General features: G+C 38.4%; 1 protein-coding gene across 2 annotated transcripts in view; it reads left to right on the top strand.

The window, feature by feature from the left end:
- The window catches only part of Ppm1a (protein phosphatase, Mg2+/Mn2+ dependent 1A), a 41,598-nt gene extending 20,673 nt beyond the window's left edge, over positions 1-20,925 (top strand). For both annotated transcript variants that reach the window (XM_040742943.1, XM_040742944.1), the window contains exons 2-6: positions 4,422-5,275; positions 7,174-7,291; positions 11,595-11,703; positions 13,334-13,391; positions 14,290-20,925. In XM_040742943.1, the coding sequence (XP_040598877.1) occupies positions 4,422-5,275; positions 7,174-7,291; positions 11,595-11,703; positions 13,334-13,391; positions 14,290-14,319 (1,169 nt within the window). In that variant the 3' untranslated portion in view covers positions 14,320-20,925. The remainder of the gene's footprint in view (positions 1-4,421; positions 5,276-7,173; positions 7,292-11,594; positions 11,704-13,333; positions 13,392-14,289) is intronic.
- The last annotated feature ends 1,831 nt before the right edge of the window (positions 20,926-22,756 follow it).

Here is a 22,756-nt window from a genome sequence, read left to right as displayed (position 1 = left end):
GGTATTCCCATTTTAATGACTAAATCTATTTTAATGCTCATCAAAGGTCCTCTAGTCCCCAACATCCTTCCTGTTGGAATGCAGCTTAGCAGTGCTCTTTGTTATTTGAGTATAGCCTGGAATCACACCAACCCCTACCATAAATGTCCACATGACATACTGCTTCTCAGCATATAGGGCTTGGCCTGAGAATAATGCATATCAGTTGCTAAGAGGGTATCATTTTCCCCACATTTGTTTACATGGATCTGTTTGACATAGAAACTTGGGGGATTGTTTATTAGACTGTATCCACAGGCAAACAAATATTTGTAGTTTGATTCAATTTTTTAAAGACTGCCCAAAATGGATAATACTTTGTTATTGAGGCCTAATATGGGGTTGTGTAGGGATGTGTAGTATAGTGTAGTGTAATATATACACTGTCCCCCTTCTTTATCTATTCTGCCTTTTAAAGAATAGTCATTTATGCTTTCTATTACAGTTCAGAGAAGGTCAACAGTAAATATATAAAGCTTGTCAAAATTACTATTCAGTGTGATTCTTAGTGGATTAAACCTCATGACTAGTAGATTATGGCATTAGCTTTGCATAGTGAAAGACACATCTGCTGAGGGATTAGGGATGTAGTTTGCTGTAGACTGTATCATACACCAGGTCCTGGGCTTGGTTCCTAGCATTACAGGAAAAAGCAGGTAGTGGTTGACCTTTTAACAAATGGATTTTTCAATTAGAAGTGTGTGGGTGTGTGTTTTATGTTTTATTCTTTTTTATTTAAGTTAGAAACAAGCTTGTTTCATGTGTCAATCCCAGCTCCCTCTTCCTCCCCTAAGAAGTTGGTTTCTTTTTAAAGGACTCAAAAATGTTCACCATAGCACTTTGTTTTGAAATTGAGATCAACCACTAATACTTGTGATGAGGTCCAGTATACATTCTCAGAAAACTGAGTGAAACTTTCATGGCCAAACACACACACACCTTTATTAATAATTGACTAATAATAAACAAGAGGTGAATGTAAACGGTATTTGTATTAGTAAAGACTTTCTAACATTATAGTTGCATAATCAGCATCATTTTTTTAATGTAGCTTATAGTTGGCTACTTCACTTGCTTTCTATAAATTATTCAGACACTAAATAGGTAAAATTTCTGAATTGCCTACTTCAGTTTTGAGAAATTAACTTATTTTGTAATTTCATATGCATATCTGATAAATAACTCCTGGACTTCTTTCTAAAGGGGGAGAGCAAGGTCTCTTTTTCTTTTTTTTTTTTTTTTTTGGTTTTTACGAGACAGGGTTTCTCTGTATTGTTTTGGAGGCTGTCGGTCCAGCCCAGCCTTGAACTCACAGATCCTCCTGCCTCTGCCTCCCAAGTGCTGGGATTAAAGGCGTGCTCCACCACCTCCCAGCGCAAGGTCTCTTATGCAAAGTGAAAATCTAGACATGTTGTTTGTAGGAATATAATAGTGATTAAATAGTGTCCTTTTGCTTGATGCCTCCATTCTTACCAGGCTGTCTGTGGCTGATCTGTAGTATTATTCAGACAGTCGGTATTAATATGTCCATTGCTCAGTGGGGAAATTGAGGGAAGCTAGAGAGGCATCAAGTGTCTTAATCATAACTCACATATACCAAGCTGGCGATTCACACCCAGATGAGCCAGCTTGCTGTTGACCTTTAGTAGGTAACTTAATGGCTTGGTTTCTTCATTGGTAAGGTGGGGATATAATCATGCCAATATTGGCATGATTAAAGACATTAATATATTCACGAACTTTCTGAATAGTGCTTAGCTGGTACCTCCTCCCACACATGCACTCAGTCAATGGGAGATGTTACTTTTTTTTTTTTTTTTGGTTTTTTGAGACAGGGTTTCTCTGGCTTTGGAGGCTGTCCTGGAACTCGCTTGGTAGTCCAGGCTGGTCTCGAACTCACAGAGATCCGCCCGCCTCTGCCTCCCGAGTGCTGGGATTAAAGGCGTGCGCCACCAACGCCCGGCGGGAGATGTTACTTTTAAGTCAGTAATCATCACTAATATCTTCTCCAGTTGTTGAGAGGTGATGATATGGGCTGTAGGTTAGTTTTTAAGAGCATATCACGTGCTTTTAAAACTTGTCTTGGTTTGGCTTCCTTTGGACTTTGGTAGAGGTAACTGTTGTGAGAGTTGAGTACACTATAAGGAAGCATTGTTCCTCAAGTCCCCCTGGTCCTTTCAGTACAGCCAGACCCCCATGTTGAGCCTCTTCCTTAAGCCATACTGTCTTTTCCTTCACAAAGAGAAACCAATAATATGATATGGTATTGAGTTTCTGCCGTTAGGCTCTGAGTGCTGAGAGCACACCAGTGAATAAAGTCCCTGTGCTCCTGGAGTTTTCAGCCAGTGCCCGTAAGCTGGCTGCTGCCTTCATTTTATATGCTGTAACTGTGGATGTATATAGAATTGCTTTGCGGCATTACTCAAGATACTGCCTTTTGTTGGAAAATGTCTGATAGAACTAAATGTCTGTTGTCAAATGCTATCTTTTGTACCTTCTAATAAGCAGGTTATTTCTAGTGTTTGCCATTTATAGCTCTTAGTAATGGCCACTGTACACATTTTTTTTTTCAGCAGATGGGACAGTTTCTTTAAGATGACATTTTAAGTTGTCTAACTGGCTACAGTTAGAATCATGGTGTGCTTGCTTGTTAACAAAGTGGACATCTGGAACAGAAACTTGGAGGAATAGAAAACTATACTTGCCTTTGTTGCCTTACTCCAACTTTTAAGATGCAGGTCAAACACAAGCACAAGGGTGACTCCATTGCCTGGGCATTGCCTGCCATTAATAACACTGCTCTGGAATAGTCATTAAGACCACTGTGTTACCAGCTTTTGCTCTGAGTAGAATCACTGGAGTTTCTGTTTTCCTCACACTCTTCCCAACTTTGATATTGTCAGGCGAGTGAGAAGTGATATTTTTTTAATTTTGTTTTGTTTTTGAAGGGTATGATGGAGAGTGAGAGAGAGTCCTTTACGTAGTCAGGGTTGTCCTGGAACTCTTCTCACAGAGATTCATCTGCTCTGTTAGGATTATAGGCCTGAGCCGCCATACCTGGCTGTGCCTCACCTTGTGTATTTTGTGATTGTTTTTTTCCTTTGATTTGCAACTTTGGTGTGCCTTATAGTCACATGGAAGATTTTAGCCTTCTGAGTTTTTCCAGTGTGTATCTGTGCACACGTGCCACTGTACACAGTGGAAGTCTGTGTGGAAGAGGGATTTTGTTGACTTCTCTCTCCCCGTGCATCAGTTGATCAGCAGAAGGAAAAAGAAAGCCGTGTGTGGGGATTGATGGAAACACTATTTGTCATTTCCTTCCTTAGGAGTTTTCCATATCACTTCTCTCTGAAATACCACTTGTGTTATCTTTAGTCACCTAGTTTGAGAACTTCACCTGGACACTGTCCTTTACCCTGTTTCTCTTCAGTACTCTGTTCTACGTTAAGATTAGTTTGTGAGCAAGGATGAACCTAGGTCTTGACCCACTGGGTCTGTCTGCCTTTGTGGGTCCAGATCAGGGAGCTGCCAGCTAAGTATTGGCAAAGGGTTAGATGTGCCAAACTAGACCTTTTGAATCTCCTTTATGATTTGTACCTAGTGGCCATAGAGCATACAATAATGATACATATTATTACCATTAGCTTAATTATCATATTCAGTTATAGTTTTGTATAATAAAATTTGTCATTAAAATGCATTCCAACTTGAAAATTGAAGCTGACCCTTGTAGTTAGTAACTGGTTTTGAAGGAGGTACAATTTGAACTGTACTTTAAAGGACAGATACAGGTTGTTTTTTGTTTTTCCATTAGTGAAGAGGTGAGGCAGGGGAGTCCAGCTAAGGAGAATGACCTGCCCAAGGCACTGAAAATTTGGATCAGTGTGAGTGATTACTTTTTATTTTTACAAAGGTTTCTAGTTGTAGAAACAAAACTAAAGAGCTTGGAATCAAACTCTCAACATTCCTGAGGACTCAGCTAAGGTTCCTGAAGTAGCAGATACTTGTATGTCCTGTGAATTAATTTTTTAATTGACACACAACATAATTGAAAGGTTACATATGATGAGTATACCCTGAACTCTTGCCTAGTTGAAGTTAATAGTCATTGCTGGGCCTCCTTGGTATCAGAGAGGCAAACAAGCTCTCCTTTACCTGGTGACTTAATTCCCTCTGCTGCTTGTCTAGTTGAGCTGTACATAATCAGTCTTTCCCTTTCTTGTTAATCTCTACGTTTTCTAAGTCAGTAGGACAATGCTTATGGCTATAGCCTATGAGTTCTTACAGCTTCCTTATATCTTGTAGGTGTTTCACATAGACTGTTGGATGTGTGCTTTGTTTCAAAGACAGTTACTGACTTTCTTATTTCTCTTCCTTTGCAGACCTAGAGGATCAAGTCATAATGGGAGCATTTTTAGACAAGCCAAAGATGGAAAAGCATAATGCCCAGGGGCAGGGGAATGGGTTGCGATACGGCCTAAGCAGCATGCAAGGTTGGCGAGTTGAAATGGAGGATGCGCATACAGCTGTGATCGGTTTGCCAAGTGGACTTGAGACATGGTCATTCTTTGCTGTATATGATGGGCATGCTGGTTCTCAGGTTGCCAAATACTGCTGTGAGCATTTGTTAGATCACATCACCAATAACCAGGATTTTAAAGGCTCTGCAGGAGCACCTTCTGTGGAAAATGTAAAGAACGGGATCAGAACAGGTTTTCTGGAGATTGATGAACACATGAGAGTTATGTCAGAGAAGAAACATGGTGCAGATAGAAGTGGGTCAACAGCTGTGGGGGTCTTAATTTCCCCCCAACATACCTACTTCATTAACTGTGGAGACTCGAGAGGTTTGCTTTGTAGAAACAGGAAAGTTCATTTCTTCACACAAGACCACAAACCAAGTAACCCGCTGGAAAAAGAACGAATTCAGAATGCAGGGGGCTCTGTGATGATTCAGCGTGTAAATGGCTCTCTGGCTGTGTCAAGGGCCCTTGGGGATTTCGATTACAAATGTGTCCATGGAAAAGGTCCCACAGAGCAGCTCGTCTCACCAGAGCCGGAAGTCCATGATATTGAAAGGTCTGAAGAGGACGATCAGTTCATTATTCTTGCGTGTGATGGTATCTGGGATGTCATGGGAAACGAAGAGCTCTGTGACTTTGTGAGATCCAGACTTGAAGTCACTGATGACCTTGAGAAAGTTTGCAATGAAGTAGTCGACACCTGTTTGTATAAGGTAGCTAGACATTTTCTTTATGCCATTAATTGCTGTTCCCCTTTAATCATTGTGGAGCCTGCAGGTATCAAAAGTAGGGTTTTGGCACAATTACAAGATACTCTTTACCAGCTGTGAAAACAGAGGGACACTTAAGATGTTAACATGAGTTCTGTCTAAATGCCTGGTCTTTGGCCATGAGTATAAGCTTTTTAGTACTATAGAAGAGTATCAGAGATAAAAAGATTCTGAGCACATGAGAGAGAGGATGGGAAGGTTTCGAGTTCTGTTATCTGTAAGTTGTGGAAATGCTTGGGAATATTAGTTCAGTGAGTCTGTAGCATCAATACAACAGAGTTCGGTGAGTGTTGGGTGTGGTGTAATACAAAAGCCTTGGATGTGGAGTCAGAAGGCTTGGTGTGAGACCCTGTGGCTTGAGGTAGGCTTTCATTTCATTGTTACGTACCCTGTCTTTTGGGAGCATCAGATGGGATTCTGTATATAGATAAGCTAGCTGAGCCCCTTTATTTTACAGATAAGGAAGCTGAAGCCAGAGAAGGTTCTGCGGACTTAAGAGTCAAACAGAACTGGGATCAACCTCTCAGCTATAAAATATAGATAATATCTAATTTATGGGACTATTAAGGGTTTACATGAGTCAGTGTGGGGGTGTGTGCGCTTGCTCTAGTCTGATAATACATAGTTGGTACATGCTACTAGCTTTCCTGGAGAACTCACTTCTACAATATTATACAACCTTAGTCGCAGCATCCAGACTAGAAAATCTGGGTCTTTGGCTTAGCATCAGTGTTGTTTGTCTCTGCCATAGTGTTCCATTGTGTCAGCAATGCTTGTTGACTTACTACTATTTGAAGACAAACGTTTATATATCCACATACTCAGCTCAGTGTAAAATCTTAATTCTGCTAGAAGTAAAATCTGTGTAACATCCAGCTTGTGTGTTTTAAAGAGCAACAGAGTGATAGTGTGCTGTCATTTCTGACGGTGGGCGAGCTGAGCAACAGTGAGTGCGTGTGTTCTTTGTCCACTAGTGCACATGAGGTCAGCAGCGCTGCTAGGTTCACTACATAGTATTGGAGAATTGGGTGCTGTTGGCTCAATAAAAACTTGGTGGATTGTGAGATCCGGATTTTAATAAACTATTTAACTTTAATTTTAATAAATTATACTTTATTTTCCTGTGTTCTGTTTTAAGATGATTCAGTACTACCTTAGCATTTGCCACATTTTATAATTTTCCTCATAAGAGTCTTTGATATTAAGCTGTTTGAATTATTTATTGTTTAATTTAAGATAAAATTTTCCATATAGCTGAATTAAATACTAAAAGTAAAAAAGTGTAGGAAGGCTATCAGTTCAAGTGTTCCATTTACAGCAGTTTGAATAATTTGAATGTACTTCCTAAGTTAAGTCAATATGTTTATTATATAGGTTATATAATATATATTGTGAAAGTATAAACTTCATCTAGTTTTCCTTCTGATTGCATATTTCTGCTTCAGAAACAAATGTGTTGTAACTGAAGTGTACATTTGAAATGGACAGTAAAGATTATTAGCACTGATACATTTTGTCATGTTACGGCATGTGCAGCTGTGTAGTACATGTCAGGCAATTTACAGCAAAGTGGCCACCAGAGAATATTTTCCCAGTAATTCTCAGAGAGAATTACATAGTCTGTAATGATTTTTTTTCTCTTGGAATGCTGCTTATAATATTTACTGTATTATGTGGAGGCAACTGTCCCCCCCACACATACATGTCTATTTTTTTCTCCTTAAAAATAACATTTTTTCACAAGAAACAATGTAGTTATAATTGATATAGTTATAAAGATTCTCAAGGTTTAAAAAGTAGAAGGAAAACCAAAAAATTTTTTTGACCTTTTTTCTCCGCAGGGAAGTCGAGACAACATGAGTGTGATTTTGATCTGTTTTCCCAATGCACCTAAAGTCTCAGCGGAAGCCGTGAAGAAGGAGGCAGAGCTGGACAAGTACCTGGAATGCAGAGTAGAAGGTGGATCATTTAACAAAAAATAAGTAGCTTTATTTAAAAACAAAACCTCCAGCAGAGAGTCTAACATTTTAGGGTTTAGTTCTTTACATGCCTTTAATAGAGTATTTACTGTGTAGAAGTTAAAAGAACATTTTGTGGTAAGCATTTAGATGTGTGCCCCAGGCACCATTTCAGGTTAGAAATAACCAGTATGGCCTTACGCCTATAGTTAGGAAACTTCTGTTCTGAATGACTGAAGTGTGGCTCTACAATTCTTGCTGAACTCACTGGCATGAGTAACTTTAGGCCAGGAAAACCCAGTTTGTTCTGTGTTTTGAGTATGTTATCTTCTGTGAAAAACTATGTGCATTAACTTAAAAACTCTGGAACATTTTGTTTATTTACCTGTGTTTGGTTGTTTTAGGGGGTGGTTTTATTTGTTTTGTTTTGTTTGCTTGTTTTTGGTAACTGGAGGGTCAAATGGTTAATAACAACTGTCACATCCCACAGCTTTTTTGTTTTTGTTTTTTTGAGACAGGGTTTCTCTGTATAATTCTGGCTGTCCTGGAACTAGCTCTTGTAGACCAGGCTGGCCTGGAACTGAAGAAATGCTACTGCCTTTGCTTCCCGAGTGCTGGGATTAAAGGCGTGCACCACCCCTGCCCAGAGCATCCCACAACTTTTAAAACTTTGACAGCTCCCTCCTAAGCCATAAGCTCTTTCACTTTACAGCGCAGATCTGGCAGGAATTAACTCTCAATGGGATGAAGAAAGTGGTCTGGAACTGTAGGAGGTGGTGATGAAATTTCTGCAGGGTATTTTAGAACAAAAGAAAAGTGTTTGTACCTTTAAAAAAAAGTGATGCTTTTGAGTATTGGACGAAATGAATCTTGTTGGTGGGGTTGGTTGTGGAACTGGGGACCAAATCTAAGGTCTCTTGCACAGTAGGCAAGTGTTTCCCTTGAGCCACCCCCAGCCCTTACATGGTCTTTGAAGCTGCTCACTAAGTGTAAGCATAAGCATTGTCTCCAGAGACACTAGGTTCACTGGGTCACTCTTGTGCAAGCCCTATAAACAGATATACTTGAGTGTAAAAAGTGCATTTTGGTCTTCTGATATCATAGTTGGCATGCAAGCATTGACCTACCACACTATTGCATCCCATTATGTCTTCATTATTAAAATTAGTGTGCATCTTAATTTTATTTTCTCCCTTTTATTGCTTGATATCATTTGTAATCTGTCTATTAGAATCATGCTTGGTTTTGGTTGTTGGTGTATCTAGACACTTGAGGTTTTGTTATTACCCTCCCTCCCCTGATGGTCTGTTTGTATTGTTTGGTATTTCATTCATCGAGTGTACTAGTCAATGCATTCTCCTCACCATTTTCAAGGGTCTTGTAATTTATCACATCTTAAGTTACTTGAATATGTTATTTGTAGATAAAACAGTAAAGTTAAAAGTACTTATAATGTTACAGAATGGTTGATCTAAATTACTGACAAGTAGAAAAATATGAAACCAAAAAAAAAAAAAACTATGTATGGGGTAAGTTAATATTGGTATTTTGGCACTTTAACCTGGGTATGTGTTTTATTGATATAAAGAAATAGTAAGTACCTAAGTAGTTTTACTATGGAATGGGATCCAGTTTTGAAATGAGTTGTTCTTTTTCACTTCAGTGTCTTTTATTTTAAAGTAAGTTTTTGGTGGAATTATCAAATATTCACTACATATAATTTTATTACTATATATATTTCATATGATCAAGTGACAGTTGCCACCTGTGCAGAGTTTACATTAGTAGTCAATATTTTTGCTATGTTCAAGTGTTATACCATGCAACTAGAGGTAACATGTCATAAATTAAATGTGGTATTTTTAGATCTGATGGGATGCAACTAGAGAGAAAATCATGTTAGTTAAAGCTGCTGCTATTTAAAGGCATAGAAGGAATGTATCTGTGCATTGTAAATATGTATGTCTTAAGTGAAGAAGTACCTGGCTTCTACAACAGGCACCAAATAGCTTTTTCTTTCTTTAAATACATGCTTTGACTAAATTGCTGTGACCTAATAAGCCTCATTTTATTTGCTTTCAACATTTTTGGCTTCTGTGTCTACAACAGTGAAGGAAGGGACAGAGCTCCTCAGCCTTCCTTTCTCCTGCTGTGTTCCCCTTTCCTGAGGGGAGGGGAGGGAAAGATGGCTGCCAGTTGTGCTTGTGGTCCTTAGGCATTTAAGATGATACTCAACGTATGAGTGACTTTCCCATGCTGCTAATGGCCTGACTCCCTGAGAAGTTGCTGATATGGAAAGAACTGAGAATTCCTTAAGGAAGGTGGGGAGGATCAAAGTGTGTATGTATCTGTGTTTATGAAACAGAATTCTTGACATTTCTATTCTTTGTGAAGGCACCCACAAGTCTTTGCAGTCTAATTAAAGTGTATAGTCCAAGAACAATTACTTTTCTTCATTTTTAAATTTTTTTTTGGTTTTTCCCAGACTGGCTCTCTCGGTAGCTTTGGAGTCTGTCCTAGAACTTGCACTGTAAACCAGGCTGATCTCGAACTCCCAGAGATCCATCTGCCTCTGCCTCCTGAGTGCTGGGATTAAAGGCATGCACCACCACTGCCCTGCTAAAAGAATTTTTCTTAACATTCAGGACTTTTCTAGAAGCTGAAGGAAGCAGGGATAGATAGTGTAATTGTTCATTTTAAATGATTGTCCCACATCCAATAAAAGATTCTAATTGTCTCTAAAGCTTTTATTATTCTAAAAAGAATTTACTTTCATGTATTCACAATTAAACTATCACAACTTATATTTTAACGAAGCTGTAAGCTACATCAAATACAGTGGGTGGTTTTTGGTTTTTGTTTTTTTAGAACCTAAACCATCTTTGGTTGAATTTATCATCAGTGTTCATTTCTCCTGTATTCAGAGCGCTAACCAAATGATTGTATTGGCTTAGTAGACGCTGTGTTGTTTCGCTTTTTGATTGTGAACTTGTGTAGTATAGGTAAGCATCAAATCCCTTTATTTTTGTATAGTAGATTTTCAGCACTAGAACCATGTAGAAAATCAATATGCCAAAATGTTAAAGATTATACAATAAAGGAACTTGGCAAACCAAATCTGAGATCCTTGCTTTTTGTTAAGACTGCTTTATTTTGTTAATTTTTTTAAAAAAGGCATAATATAATAGACATAAAGCTTGGCCTTTATTTTAGAAGGATAATTTTGAAACATTTAAAGAGGTTTTATGGGAATCAATATCTGTCTTAATGTGTACCTTTAATGGTGAAGTGACATTTTGAGGCTAATAGAGAATTACATTTTTATATGTATTGTTATTTTCAGAAGAATTTGCAGAAGGAGAACTAGAATGATAATTTCTTGCTCTGGTGGCAAAGAAAACCATTTCTTATAAATATTGAGAAACAAAAATGTTGCAAGTGCTTTGGGCTGGAATTTGCACTGAGTAAATACACTGTGTCTCCAAATGACATCTTGTACTTAGTTTAGAATTGGGATAAGGGTCTTTGTTCACAGCCTTGATGGTCTCTGATAAGAATAATTCCTGCAGATCCCTTCTCTGCCTTGGGGGAACCTGAGTTGTGAAACTAACTAATCATTTTAAATGCAGCTGTACAGCTATTAAGTCTTTTTGCTCTTAATTTCCTTGTCATGAAATTTAGATCTTTTCATTTAAAGTCTTGCTTAAGTAACAAATGAAGGAGGTGGTGTGTATCTATATATCATTTAAAGATAACTTAGAGTATCTTTAAATTGATATGCAGAGTGATGTTCAAGTATATAATTAATTTGTTTGTGCTACTTAAGTCATGTTGCCACTATAAAATATAGGTTAAAATGATGAGAACTAGTATATCCTCAACAAATTGCCATTAAAGATTCTTTTTCAAGTCTTGAGCTATTTATTTATATGTGTGTAATGTATCTTACAGGGTAAAGTATAGAAAACCTGTATCCAGTGTAAGGACAGGAGTTGATCTCCTCAACAGTAGCTAGTCAGCATCTTAAAGGAAATCATTTCTGTACACCTTGATTGTGTAACACATAAAGTTAACGTGAATTTCTTTTCACATTTTTATCTTGTTTTCATTCATCGAAGTTGATATTTTTGTCTTTTCCTGCATTCCTTTGTCTTAAAATTTTGAAGATCAGTGATTATTTTTTTAGAAAATCTCAGGTGTAATAAAAGTAAATACTGTCTGTGATAACCTAAGATACCTATGTTTCAGTGTTTTAAAAATTAAGTTTTGATAACACTTACAAAACAAGTACTTCTGATTCCCAGAAATCATAAAGAAGCAGGGGGAAGGCGTCCCAGACTTAGTCCACGTGATGCGCACATTAGCGAGCGAGAACATCCCCAGCCTCCCACCCGGGGGTGAATTGGCAAGCAAGTGAGTATGCTCTGCGTGCTCTTGGCCATCTACAGACAACTGCATTTACTGCTAATGTCCTTGGCGTGTCTTCACTGTTAGGAAATGTGGCACTTGTTTGGGATCAGTATTGAACTGTCACTATTTATAATTGTACTAAGGGTTGCCCTTAGTAGAAGCTTGGGTAACTTTGATTTCCTCAAAGAATAAATGAGATAATATAGTAAGAGGTTATTTTAAATGAAATAATGTGACACTACAGAAGTGTGAGTAGCTGTAGTAATAGTGGTGGGTTTTGTTTTTGTCAGTCCTTGTATAGCATAGCTTCAAAAATTGTCTTCAGTCTGGGCAATTTTCTGCATGTCTGTATTTTCCAGTGTTTGGTTGTTTATTGTTGATTGGTGTTTGGTGACAGAAAGGATAGACTTTTTTTTTTTTTTTTTTTTTTTGCCTTTTTCCCCTTTCCTTTTGCTTCATAGAATCATACTAATTTGTGTTAGATACTAAACTTATATCTGTAGTTAATAGTATACAATTCACATGGTCTGTTGTTGTTTGGGTTTTGTTTATTTCTTTTGTTTTTTGTTTGTTTTTTGAGACAGGATTTCCCTGTGTAAACCTGGCTATCCTGGAACTCACTCTGTAGACCATGCTGGCCTCGAACTCACAGAGGATCTGTCTGCCTTTGCCTCCCTAGTTCTAGGACTAAAGGTGTGCATCACCACTGCCAGGCGTCAAGTGTTTTGTTTTTTTAAATTCAGTGGTTAGCATACAAAGGAATATTGTGACCATTCTTTAATTTTCCATAGTTTGCACATGTCAGTATCTTTACTCTTTGTGATCATTTTACCAGGGATTCTAAAAGCTCATCTTGGAACTTGTATTTTTTGAAAACTTTTCATATGACCATCTTTGATATGACTGCTCATAAAACTGCTTCCAGTCAGTTTTATAACAGACACACACACACACACACACACACACACACACACACACACACACACACACACGTTTGTGATACTGAATAACAAACTCAAAGTCTCAAGCTTGTTAGATAAGTGCTCTCTGCCATTAAGGATTAAAAAGATGGTTTTTTATTTGTTTGTTTTTGAAAACATGATCTCCTTGCATAGCCTAGGCTCTCCTGACTCAGGTAACCTTGCATGCCTCAGCTGTTCAGTGCTGGGAATAGGCCTGTACCACCACACATGGCCAGAAGGCCTCTGCCCCCAAGTCTAGTGACCTGCCTTGGATTCCCCAGAACCCAGAAGTAGAAGTAGAGAACAGAATCCTTCTAACTGTCTGTCCTCTGTCCTCCATACATATGTGCACACAGTAAATAAGTTAAAAAAAAAAAAACAAGGCGACCACTGGTTGGTTTGTTAAATAAATAAAATCAACTGTGACTTTTGCTCTGTTATCTAGGTCAGTGGAGTGTTACATTGATTTCATTTTAGAGAAACTGTACGTCTGCTGTAGCATTAGGACACAGATATCTTAAAGACAGGCTTGGTGTTGACAGTAGGAACTAGAACTAAATGTATCTGAAGTGTAAGATGATTTTTGGAGTTTTAATGAACACCGGACTGGGGTGATTAGCCTGGGTTTACTTTCCTAAAGGATTAACTTTCTGCGTTTTTTTAACATTTAGGCGGAATGTAATTGAAGCCGTTTACAATAGACTGAATCCTTACAAAAATGATGACACTGTGAGTAGTGTTTTCCTCCCTCGCTTTCCCTTTTCCTCTTCTCAATGCACACCTTTCCCTGTGGATCTGTTCTTATACACAGCCTCAGTGAGTGCTTTGAATTCTATTTGCTCTGGTCTCAGCAAATACCAGAGTCCCAGTGACTGGGGACATAATCATGGTGAGTGGCTGCCTCTCTCGCAAAAGAAAGTCTCTCTTTAAGCTTCTACAATCACCTTGAGAAGACCTGCCTTCACCATTTTTAATTAGGTTAGGGATCTCTTTCCTCAGAGTCTTAGATTATTCTGAGTTTTATTAGGAAGAGCAACAGCAGAATTCAGAATGCTCAATGCGAAGTATTTTTTTGTTTGTTTGTTTGTTTGTGGATGTCTTTGCCACCGTCCTGAGGCCAAGCCCACACTTAACACACTAGAGAGGTCCCTTTCTTTCTGCAGTGACACTCTTGTGGATGTCTGTGAACTCGGAGTCACTGCGTGCAGCTCTCAAGTACCTGTGTGCTGTATTATAAAGCTCTCTTAAACTGCTTTACTCCCACAATGCAATAAACTAAACGTAGTTAAAACAAATTAGGTAAAGCTTTTTAGTAATTTTGTTGGATTAATGATAAATTTATTCATCCTTGTAGTAAAAATCATTCAAATATTTTCCCAAAGGATTTGTTAGTTTGTCGAAATTTTTGGTGGGTGGGGCCATGCCAAAGGATTTCTTATTTTTAACTTTGAAACAGATTAAATATTAATATTTCATATATAGATTTAACATACTTTTAAAACCAACGAAGTTCTAGAAGTCAGTATATTATAAAACCTTGTCTTCCTGCATTATCCAGAAAGCGGTACATTTCAGCATCTAGCGTCTTTAGTTTAATGCCTTGTTTTGTTTGTTTTCCTCTGCGAAGGATTCTGCATCAACTGATGACATGTGGTAAAACGGATCATCTAGCCATGGATTCACCTTCGCCTCCAGGAGAGTGCAGCTCAACCTTGCCGAACCTGTTCACGTCCATCATCGACTTTAAGGAAGGGGTACGACATGGGTGAGGGACTACACCAGAGAGCTTCAGCGGTGGAACAGCTAGCCCAGAACGGATTTCTTTTTTTAATTGTAAATTTGAAACTTATGTAAACGTGATTTCAAACCGTAATTCATGTTGTAAATCAGACTCCAGCAATTTTTGTTGTATGATTTTGGTTTTTTGTAAAGTGTAATTGTCCTTGTACAAAGTGCTCATATTTAATTATGAACTGCTTTAAAATCACTATCAATGATAAAGGAAATGTTTGGCTTGTTGTGTGACACAACAGATGTAGTCATGCTGTGTTTGGACTTGGGGTTGGGATAGGGGAAGCAGCAGCCACATAGCTAGATGCTCATGTGCACATGATTATGAAGAATTCCAAAATCTACAAAGCTGAACATCCAGGGAGTTATGGAAAACTGTCTTTGTGTTCTGGCGAGGGCCTGGCTTGTTAACGCAGCCATTCCTTCTTACCTGTCTCTAGGATGTCCTCTCCTTGCAGCCCAGAGTATTGCAGGTGATACCATATATTCATGAGAGTATCAATTTTGGGCTAAAATGCCTTGATTCTTTGCACCTCTTTATGAGCCCTTACATTCAGTTACTAACTGGTAAGCAGCAGCTTCCTACACAGTAGGAGACTGCCATTTTTTTTCCTATCATGATTGGCTGGGCCTGCTGCTGTTCCTAGTAAGATATTCTGAATTCCATTTTATCAATAAAGCTTGGTTTAACAAACAAGAAATTTAATCATGTACGTGTAGTTCCTCTTACCCCGGCTTTCAAAACCCCGTGCTATTGTAAATGGACCATTCCTCCTAGGGAAAGGTGTTAGTCTCCTTAAATTGGATGATGGTGTTACACCAGGTGCAGATGGATCGAAAGATCGGAGTCTGTGTTGTCCTCACTTGTTTTTAAAATGAGTTTCTTTCAGGCTGCTTACTTCTCAGTAAGATGTGCATCGGCTTGAATTTACCTACTGTTAAAAGAATTGTCAAAGTTTGGCAGTCCTAACACTATGATAGATGTGTGTGTGTTGAATGTGTGTTTGCCTGTACCTTTTAATTGACCCACGTCTTTAGAATCTAAGAGGTTAAGATGTATTTGTGATTTGAAATATAGCATGTTGATAATATTTAGCTGTTGGCCTTTAAAAATAAATTTCAAAGCTTAAGGAATTGTAGATATAAAACACCTAATTTAATTTAGGCTTAAACCCCTGATGAAGCATGTAAGAGTAAGTTTAATAGTCTGTCACATTATAAAGACCGCTGTTGTGTACCCGTCTGTGTTTTTGTCTCTTTAGGTTGAGTGCTGTATTTATCAACATGCCCTTGACTGGGCTAGCAGTCAGGTTCCCCACTAGGAAACAATTCCAATACGTTAAATACAAAGTGACAGCTTTGTGTACAACAGTTAGTATATAATACATTCTGTTCTATTTGTTTTTTCCAAACGTGGAATTAGACATGTTTGTGTATACAGCCTTAAAGCCACTGTAACGCTAAGGGCATAGTAGGAAAGCACTGTGAGTGTCTGAAGACTTCAGTACCTACAATACCAGCGGACTTTTGATTATCCCTCTTGTGAGGTGACTAAATGTAACCTAATTGTATTTAATCTATATCTTAGTCCAGCATGAATGAAGAAAAGCTGAAATACTAATTATATTTACAAATTCATAACAGCTGCAATTACAGAACCAGTTCCAAACTTAACAATAAATGCTTAATGTCTAAATCTGTGGGAGAGTTGGAAGTATGGTGATGTTCTGAGTGGTGGCTTACAGAGATGTGCATGCGCATGTCATGAAAACCAGTACTGTTAGCACAAACTGGGTGGCTGACAGCTGAGGCTGAGATCCTGACAGGCGACCTAGGTCCTTTATTTTTAGATGTAACCTGGAAGCCTTTACTTTGGGAAAATTCAAAATCCCCGAGCTGGTTTGTGTATGGTCGCTGTTGAAATTAAAACTTACATGGTGGAAAGCTGTATGTCAAATGACAGCCGCTTAGTTAGGTAACCCTTGCTTGAGATTGTCTCAACAGAAAGGAAATTGAGATGCTCGTCTGTTGAGGTTGTTAGTTCTGAAGGATGGAGTAAGAAGTGCTGGGGTCTAAGAAGACTGAATCTGTCCACATGCTGCAGCACTATACTTAGGTATCATTTTGCATTGTAACCACAGGAAGGAGGTTATGCCTACTTCCTGGGCAAATGGCAGTGGTGGAAGCCAGCAGCTCTGTTTTGGAGGGGGGTGTTCATACCTGCATGATACACTTCATTCTTGATCTCTGTCCACTTTCCTGCTAATTAACATCTCAGGACATTTGCCTCAAAAAAAAATCTGGATGTGTTGTTTTGCTTTTACGTGGAGGGAAAGTTCTTGTGTGATAGTAACATAACATGCAGAGTATACTTTCATGTCAGTTGGAAAATTCAGTTCTGCATAGCAAGCTTTTCATAACTTACAAAGTTTTGAGTAAGCCAGCACAGGCCTTTAATCCCAACACTTGGGAGACAAAGGTGTGATCTACAGAAGGAGTTCCAGGACAGAGAGACTACACAGAGAAACCCTGTCTCAATGTATGCACCCCCCCAACATGTTTTTTGTCTCTCTTACTGTTTTAACACAGTAAGCCAGGCATGGTGGTGCACACCTCTAATGCCAGCCCTCTGGAGGCTGTGGCAGCTGGATCTCTGAATGTGGTCTCCATAGTTCCAGGACAGCTAGGGCTACACAGTGAGACCCTGTCCCATCTGATTTTCACTTTCTTGTGGAATATCCTTGGACTGATTTTAAAAAGCATTTCATGATCAAAATAAACTGTAAAAACCAAAGTGGTTACTGTCTTGACTTCAGAACTTCTCAAATAGCTTCAGTCACTGTGCATTTATTTGACTCTAGGTAGTTAACAGCTGTTCCAGCTGCTTAACTTTATACAACATAGTATTAGGAACTCGGGGTGGAAAAGCCAGGTGTGGGGGCTCCCACCTGTGGTCTTAGCACTTGGGAGGCTGAAGCAGGAGAATCATGGCTTTAAGACTAAACTGGGCTACAAATTGACACCCTATCTGGAAAAAAAATTCTTTTAAAGAAATTCTTTATAAAGAATTTTGAGTTATGTGATACAAATAATTTAAATTACAATACTGCCTACAGTGACCGTGTATTTGGGAACATTAAACCAACTAAGCTCAGCTTTTCCACAAAGTATTAAGTGTTACCAAAATACTGTTCTAGGTTAAGCCCCTGGGGACTGTAAAGAAATGAAGTAGGTTCTCAGAGAGGGAGTTCACATTTGGGCAGAATTTAGAAGCGGTGTATGTATTATAAGTGGATCATTCATATAAATGAAGAAAAATGTATTGCCCACCCCCTTTTTACCTAGTACTTTCTTCAACAAAGTAGGTTGCCACCTGGAAAAATTAGTTGATATTTCTTTATTCCCTCAAATTGTTTCCCCCCCCAAAAGTTGAAATCATTCAGTAGGAGATCATGTTCAGCATAAGAATAAATTGGACTGCTGAAGGGTATCTAACATCTATACAGAGTACGTGGTTATCTATAAGAAATGGCCTTGACTTTCCCTACTGATGACAGCAAGTGACAAGCAAGTAATGCATGTCCTAGAGTTCTCCAACCCCCCAGCTACAGGTGGTATCTAAGGTTAGGGCCTCCTGTAGATTCTCCCTTACCTAAAACTTTGGTCTTCATGTTACAGCACCGGTGTTCATGTGAAATTGTTGAACTGTCTAATGTGTGTTAGTGATTCAGAGTAGCCGCACTTACACCTGTCCTTACTGTACAAATTAAACGGGGAATTTAATGTGGATTCCCAAAAGACTGATGAATTGGTTTTGTTTCCATTTTTAATTTCTTGTTATATACTTCTAGTTCAAACTTTGCTAATTTTACAGTATAGAATTTGGTATCCGAAAAGATGTAAATATTTTAGCATGTAAATATTTCTCATGTGAGGTTTTTGTTTGGAGGGACCTTCAAGGATGTTATATACTCACATATTCTGGTGATGAGATGACCATTTTAAATTTACTAATCTTCTAATTAGATTTTCGTTCAGGCATTTGAAAATATTTAATTTTAGAAGCTTGACTTTACTTTATATCCTACAATAATGTACTGTGTGTTTTGGTTTGCAGTTGTTTTAAATTATCTATTATTTCAGTATATGCTTGAAATATTTAAGAACATGTTTTTCTAAATGTGTAATACTGTGTCACATTGGTCAGTAACTCAGAGAAACGTCATTGCTGGTAGAGTGCAGTGTGACCAATGTTGGCTTTGCTGTATTGTCAAATGAGCATCTTCCATTTAGGGTCAACTCAACACAAATCCTTGCCTTCTTTATCTAGTATTCAGCTACTGGCTTCTGCTTTCTTCCTATCCATTTAAACAGCATGGTGAAGTGTCAGAAAAACTCAGATGGCCAGGCATGTTAATGCACAGCTTTAATCCCAACACTCGGGAGGCAGAGGCAGGCGGATCCCTTGAGTTCAAGGCCAGCCTGGTCTACAGAACAAGTTCCAGCGCAGTCAGGGCTACATAGAGAAACCCTGTCCCAACTTCCGCACCTCCACTGCCACCCCCAAAAGAGAAAAGCTCAAATGGTATTCAAATTGCAGTTGTTTTTACAAGACAGGAAAGTTAAATTGGAATAACCATAAAAACTTTTTCTTCCTTATTCTAAACGAAATATCCCCCCACCTGCTTCCATTTCCCCTCCTCAATTGGTGCCAACACACACACACACACACACACACACACACCTTAAACAGAAAGGCCAACTCTGTCCTCGTGAACAAGAAAAGCCATGTATTACCTCATCAAGGCCAATTAATACTTTATTATACTGGGTTGAAAGCGAGAAAACTCAGGATGTGGAATAGTGGGGGAGGGCACTATGATTGCTTTGGAACTGGCTGTCATTGTTCCGGAGCTGAGTGTCACAGAAGTCAGCCAGAGATAACTGAGTTTGCTTTTCTGATCTACTGATCCAACACAAGCAACTGAGACAAGCTCAGTGTTCATTCACCCAAGCCCACTCCTTTGCTCTTCGTTGCTCCAGTCCCAGGTTCTACTGGCTGCCTTCTCACCAAACAGTGTTTAGGATAATTGTTCATTTTATGTGGTCCTGACTAATGAAAGACTGCTGAGTAATATTTGTGTCTGTGTGGTCCTGTCTGAAGTGAGCTAGTTTGTGTAGAGCTTGGGTAGCTGTAGAACAAAATTAGATCTTGATTGCATACATTGAATAGCACAGGTTTGTTCTTGAAGGGTTTCTTAAACTTTTGGGAATCACAACCCTTTGACTCTGAGGGACTGACTGCACCTGGGAAAATACATAATATATATATATATATCCCCAAGACTGTCTCGTTGGCCTGGTCTAAACCCTCTGTTATAACGTAAGACACCATCTTCTCCAGTAGAACCCCAAATACTCAAACAGCATAAAAAAATCTATCAGAAGGAATTGTTTATTTTACTTTGCAAAGAGTAAGGTGGCAGTGGGCACCCGGCTGGAATCTGTTATGAGGGTTTTTTGCTTTTGTTTTTGGCTTGTTTGTTTGTTTTCTGAGGTCCTTGGTTGTGGGAACCTATTTGTAAAGGCGGAAGAATGGTGATTAGGCCAGTTTGGGAGGTTGATTAAGATTTGCAACTCCTGAAACGCAGCAACAAAAAGTGAAGTGGAAATGGACTGTTTCTGGCATGTTCTGCCCCTCCAAAGTGGAGGTTAACAGTATGTTAGCAACACATTAGCTGTCAGGTTTCACTCAGGTTTGAAGATTTTCATTAAATACTAACTTAATTTCAGATTCTAAGGAATTAAGTACTTCATAAAGAATGTTTAAAATAAGGTCTGACGTAGCTGTGTAGAAGATTAATGGTATTGCTACAAAAGATAACATAATTACATTTAAAAATGGTGTTCAATTTGCTGCCAAAATTTCATGTTCAGTTCTAGCTTGACTCATTATTGTAGAAGTAGAAACAGAATTATTTTACCTAGCTAGCCCTGAACTAACACCGTAGCATATCTGCAGAAAAAATACTGTGTAGCATTGATGCCCAGCACCAAATTAGTTTTACAAATGTAATTATTGCACTTCATTTATAAGTGTTTCAAGTGGGGAGACATGTACATGTTAAAAGCATGTTGCATTATACATAAATTCAATTTTTTAAACCTATCGATGTAAGAACTGCAGGAATATTTTTCTTAAACATAATATGTAACAGAATTCTCCACTTTGCAGTTTATGTGACCCACAGTTTTAAAGAAATTCCATAAATGTATATTTTGTATTATGTACCATTTCCTGGTCCAAAGAAAATATGTGAATTTAGTTCTAATTTTAAGAATGTACTTTTGTTTTCTAGTTCTTTGAAAAACTGCATTCAGCCTGTGAATGGTTACAGATTGTATGTGAGATGGAAAGTAGAAATTTCTAGTTTGCAAAAATCGGTGCCACTGAATAAAACAGGCAATTGCATAATGTGTGTGTTTATGCTTGTTTGCTGCAAGGCGTATGTGTTGTGTTGAGGGATCTAGAACTCTGGGAGTTAATTATTGAGTGGTCCTAAGAGAATTTTTCCCTAGTGGAATTTGGTAAATAAGCTGATCAGATGATGAAATCTTAATTTGAACTAGAATTGTCCCTAATTTTAGGGAGATGATTGATAGTTAATGTTCTGAAGACTCCAGAAGTAAAGAACCCAGATGTAGTTCCTCTTGGACAAGAAGAGTGGCCTTGGAAGTGGGCTGGAGAAGGACCCTAGTAGTAGTCCTGCTGTGTGTGTGTGAGGAGGCTGTGGAAGGGCGGCGCTTACTGAGCTCCTAATGATTGGCTATAGCGGGTGTCTCATGTTCAGCCATGTCTCAAATTTAAGACTGGCCTTCACTTCCACAATTAGAAGTTTGAAAACTGAGTATGTGATTACATGGGAGTTGTATAAGTTGCAAGCTACTTGTATTCAATGCTTGCTAAAATGTAGTATTTTGAAATGTTCCTTTTCTTGTTAGCCCTGAATAGCTCAGATTGAACTTGCTGTCAAAACATTAGAGAATGGAAGGTTTGCCCCAAAACCCACCACATGGCCAGATAGAAGCTTTTGCTTCACTGGTTCCCTGGAGTCAGCATGAGGTTCACATTGTGTGTTTATGTTCTAAACGCTTCTTATAAAATCGTTTTATGATAGTAGTTGTATTGCTGCCCAAACAGGATTAGCTACTCCAGCAGTGTCAATGTTGTAGTTTGTAGGCACAGGCTTTTATCTTCCAGAACAAAGGGCTCCATCTACTGCTGTCCTTACAACTGCATACAAACTGTTTTCCAGAAGTTAATTTGAGCCAGCAGGATTTCCCAAATTTGACCATTATGATCTACAAAAGAAGTTGTTTTAAACTCTTCAATATGGTACCCTTTGAAATTAGTTGTTTTCAACCAACCAGAGTGTCAGTAGCTGGTATTTCTCACTGTATTTTATTTGTGTATCCTTGGAATGGGTGAGAGGTTTTAAAGAGAAAAATACACGTATGTATCCATATAGAGGTACATACACAAGAAAATTTGTAAATACGAAGTTTGACAAAAAGTCAATGTACCGCTTATATGTCAATCTGAGACACGTTTTCCCAGCAGTGGTGAGGGAAGGAAATGGTGTCATGTTGAGAGCATTGTTCTGTCACGGACAGTGAACTGAAGATGGGAAGATAATCTTAATTTTCAATCCGCAAGATTGCTCATCAGGTAAACAGGGACTTGTATGGCCTGGCAACCTGAGTTCAATCCTTGGGATCCGTGGAAGGAGAACTAACACCACCAAGTTGTCCTCTGACCTCCATACGCATGCTGCAACATGTGCCCCCCACACACATCATGCACACAAACACAACAGTATATATTTTTAAAGGATTTGTTTTGAAATACATAATTGAGATGAGTAGAAAGTTCTGTTTAATATTTTATTAGAGTATTAGAGTTGGGGCCCAACCCAGTTTTTGAAAATTTCTATGAAGATAACTTTTGTTTAAATTCAGCATTCCTTCTGGGTGTGAAACTAATTTAGATATGCCATTTGATTGTCTTGCTAAAAATCTTTTTTAACTTATAATTTACCATTATGTTTGTCTTAGTAATGATTGGCAAGATTGTATAGAATTTAAAAATCCAAGGGCTTGCCAGTTAGTGGCTGTGTATGTGCCTGATATTACATAGCCCTTTCACGGGGATTTTCTCATTCTCAGTATATCAGTCTTTGACTGTACATTTCACTCCATGCAACAAAAGATTTTCTTTTTAAATAGCCACTGTTTATTATGCT

Source organism: Mesocricetus auratus, unplaced genomic scaffold (assembly GCF_017639785.1).
Source record: "Mesocricetus auratus isolate SY011 unplaced genomic scaffold, BCM_Maur_2.0 Super-Scaffold_15014, whole genome shotgun sequence".
Classification (NCBI taxonomy): Eukaryota; Metazoa; Chordata; class Mammalia; order Rodentia; family Cricetidae; genus Mesocricetus; species Mesocricetus auratus.
The sequence above is the reverse complement of the archived record's forward strand: the minus strand, read 5'-3'. Positions and strand labels throughout refer to the sequence as shown.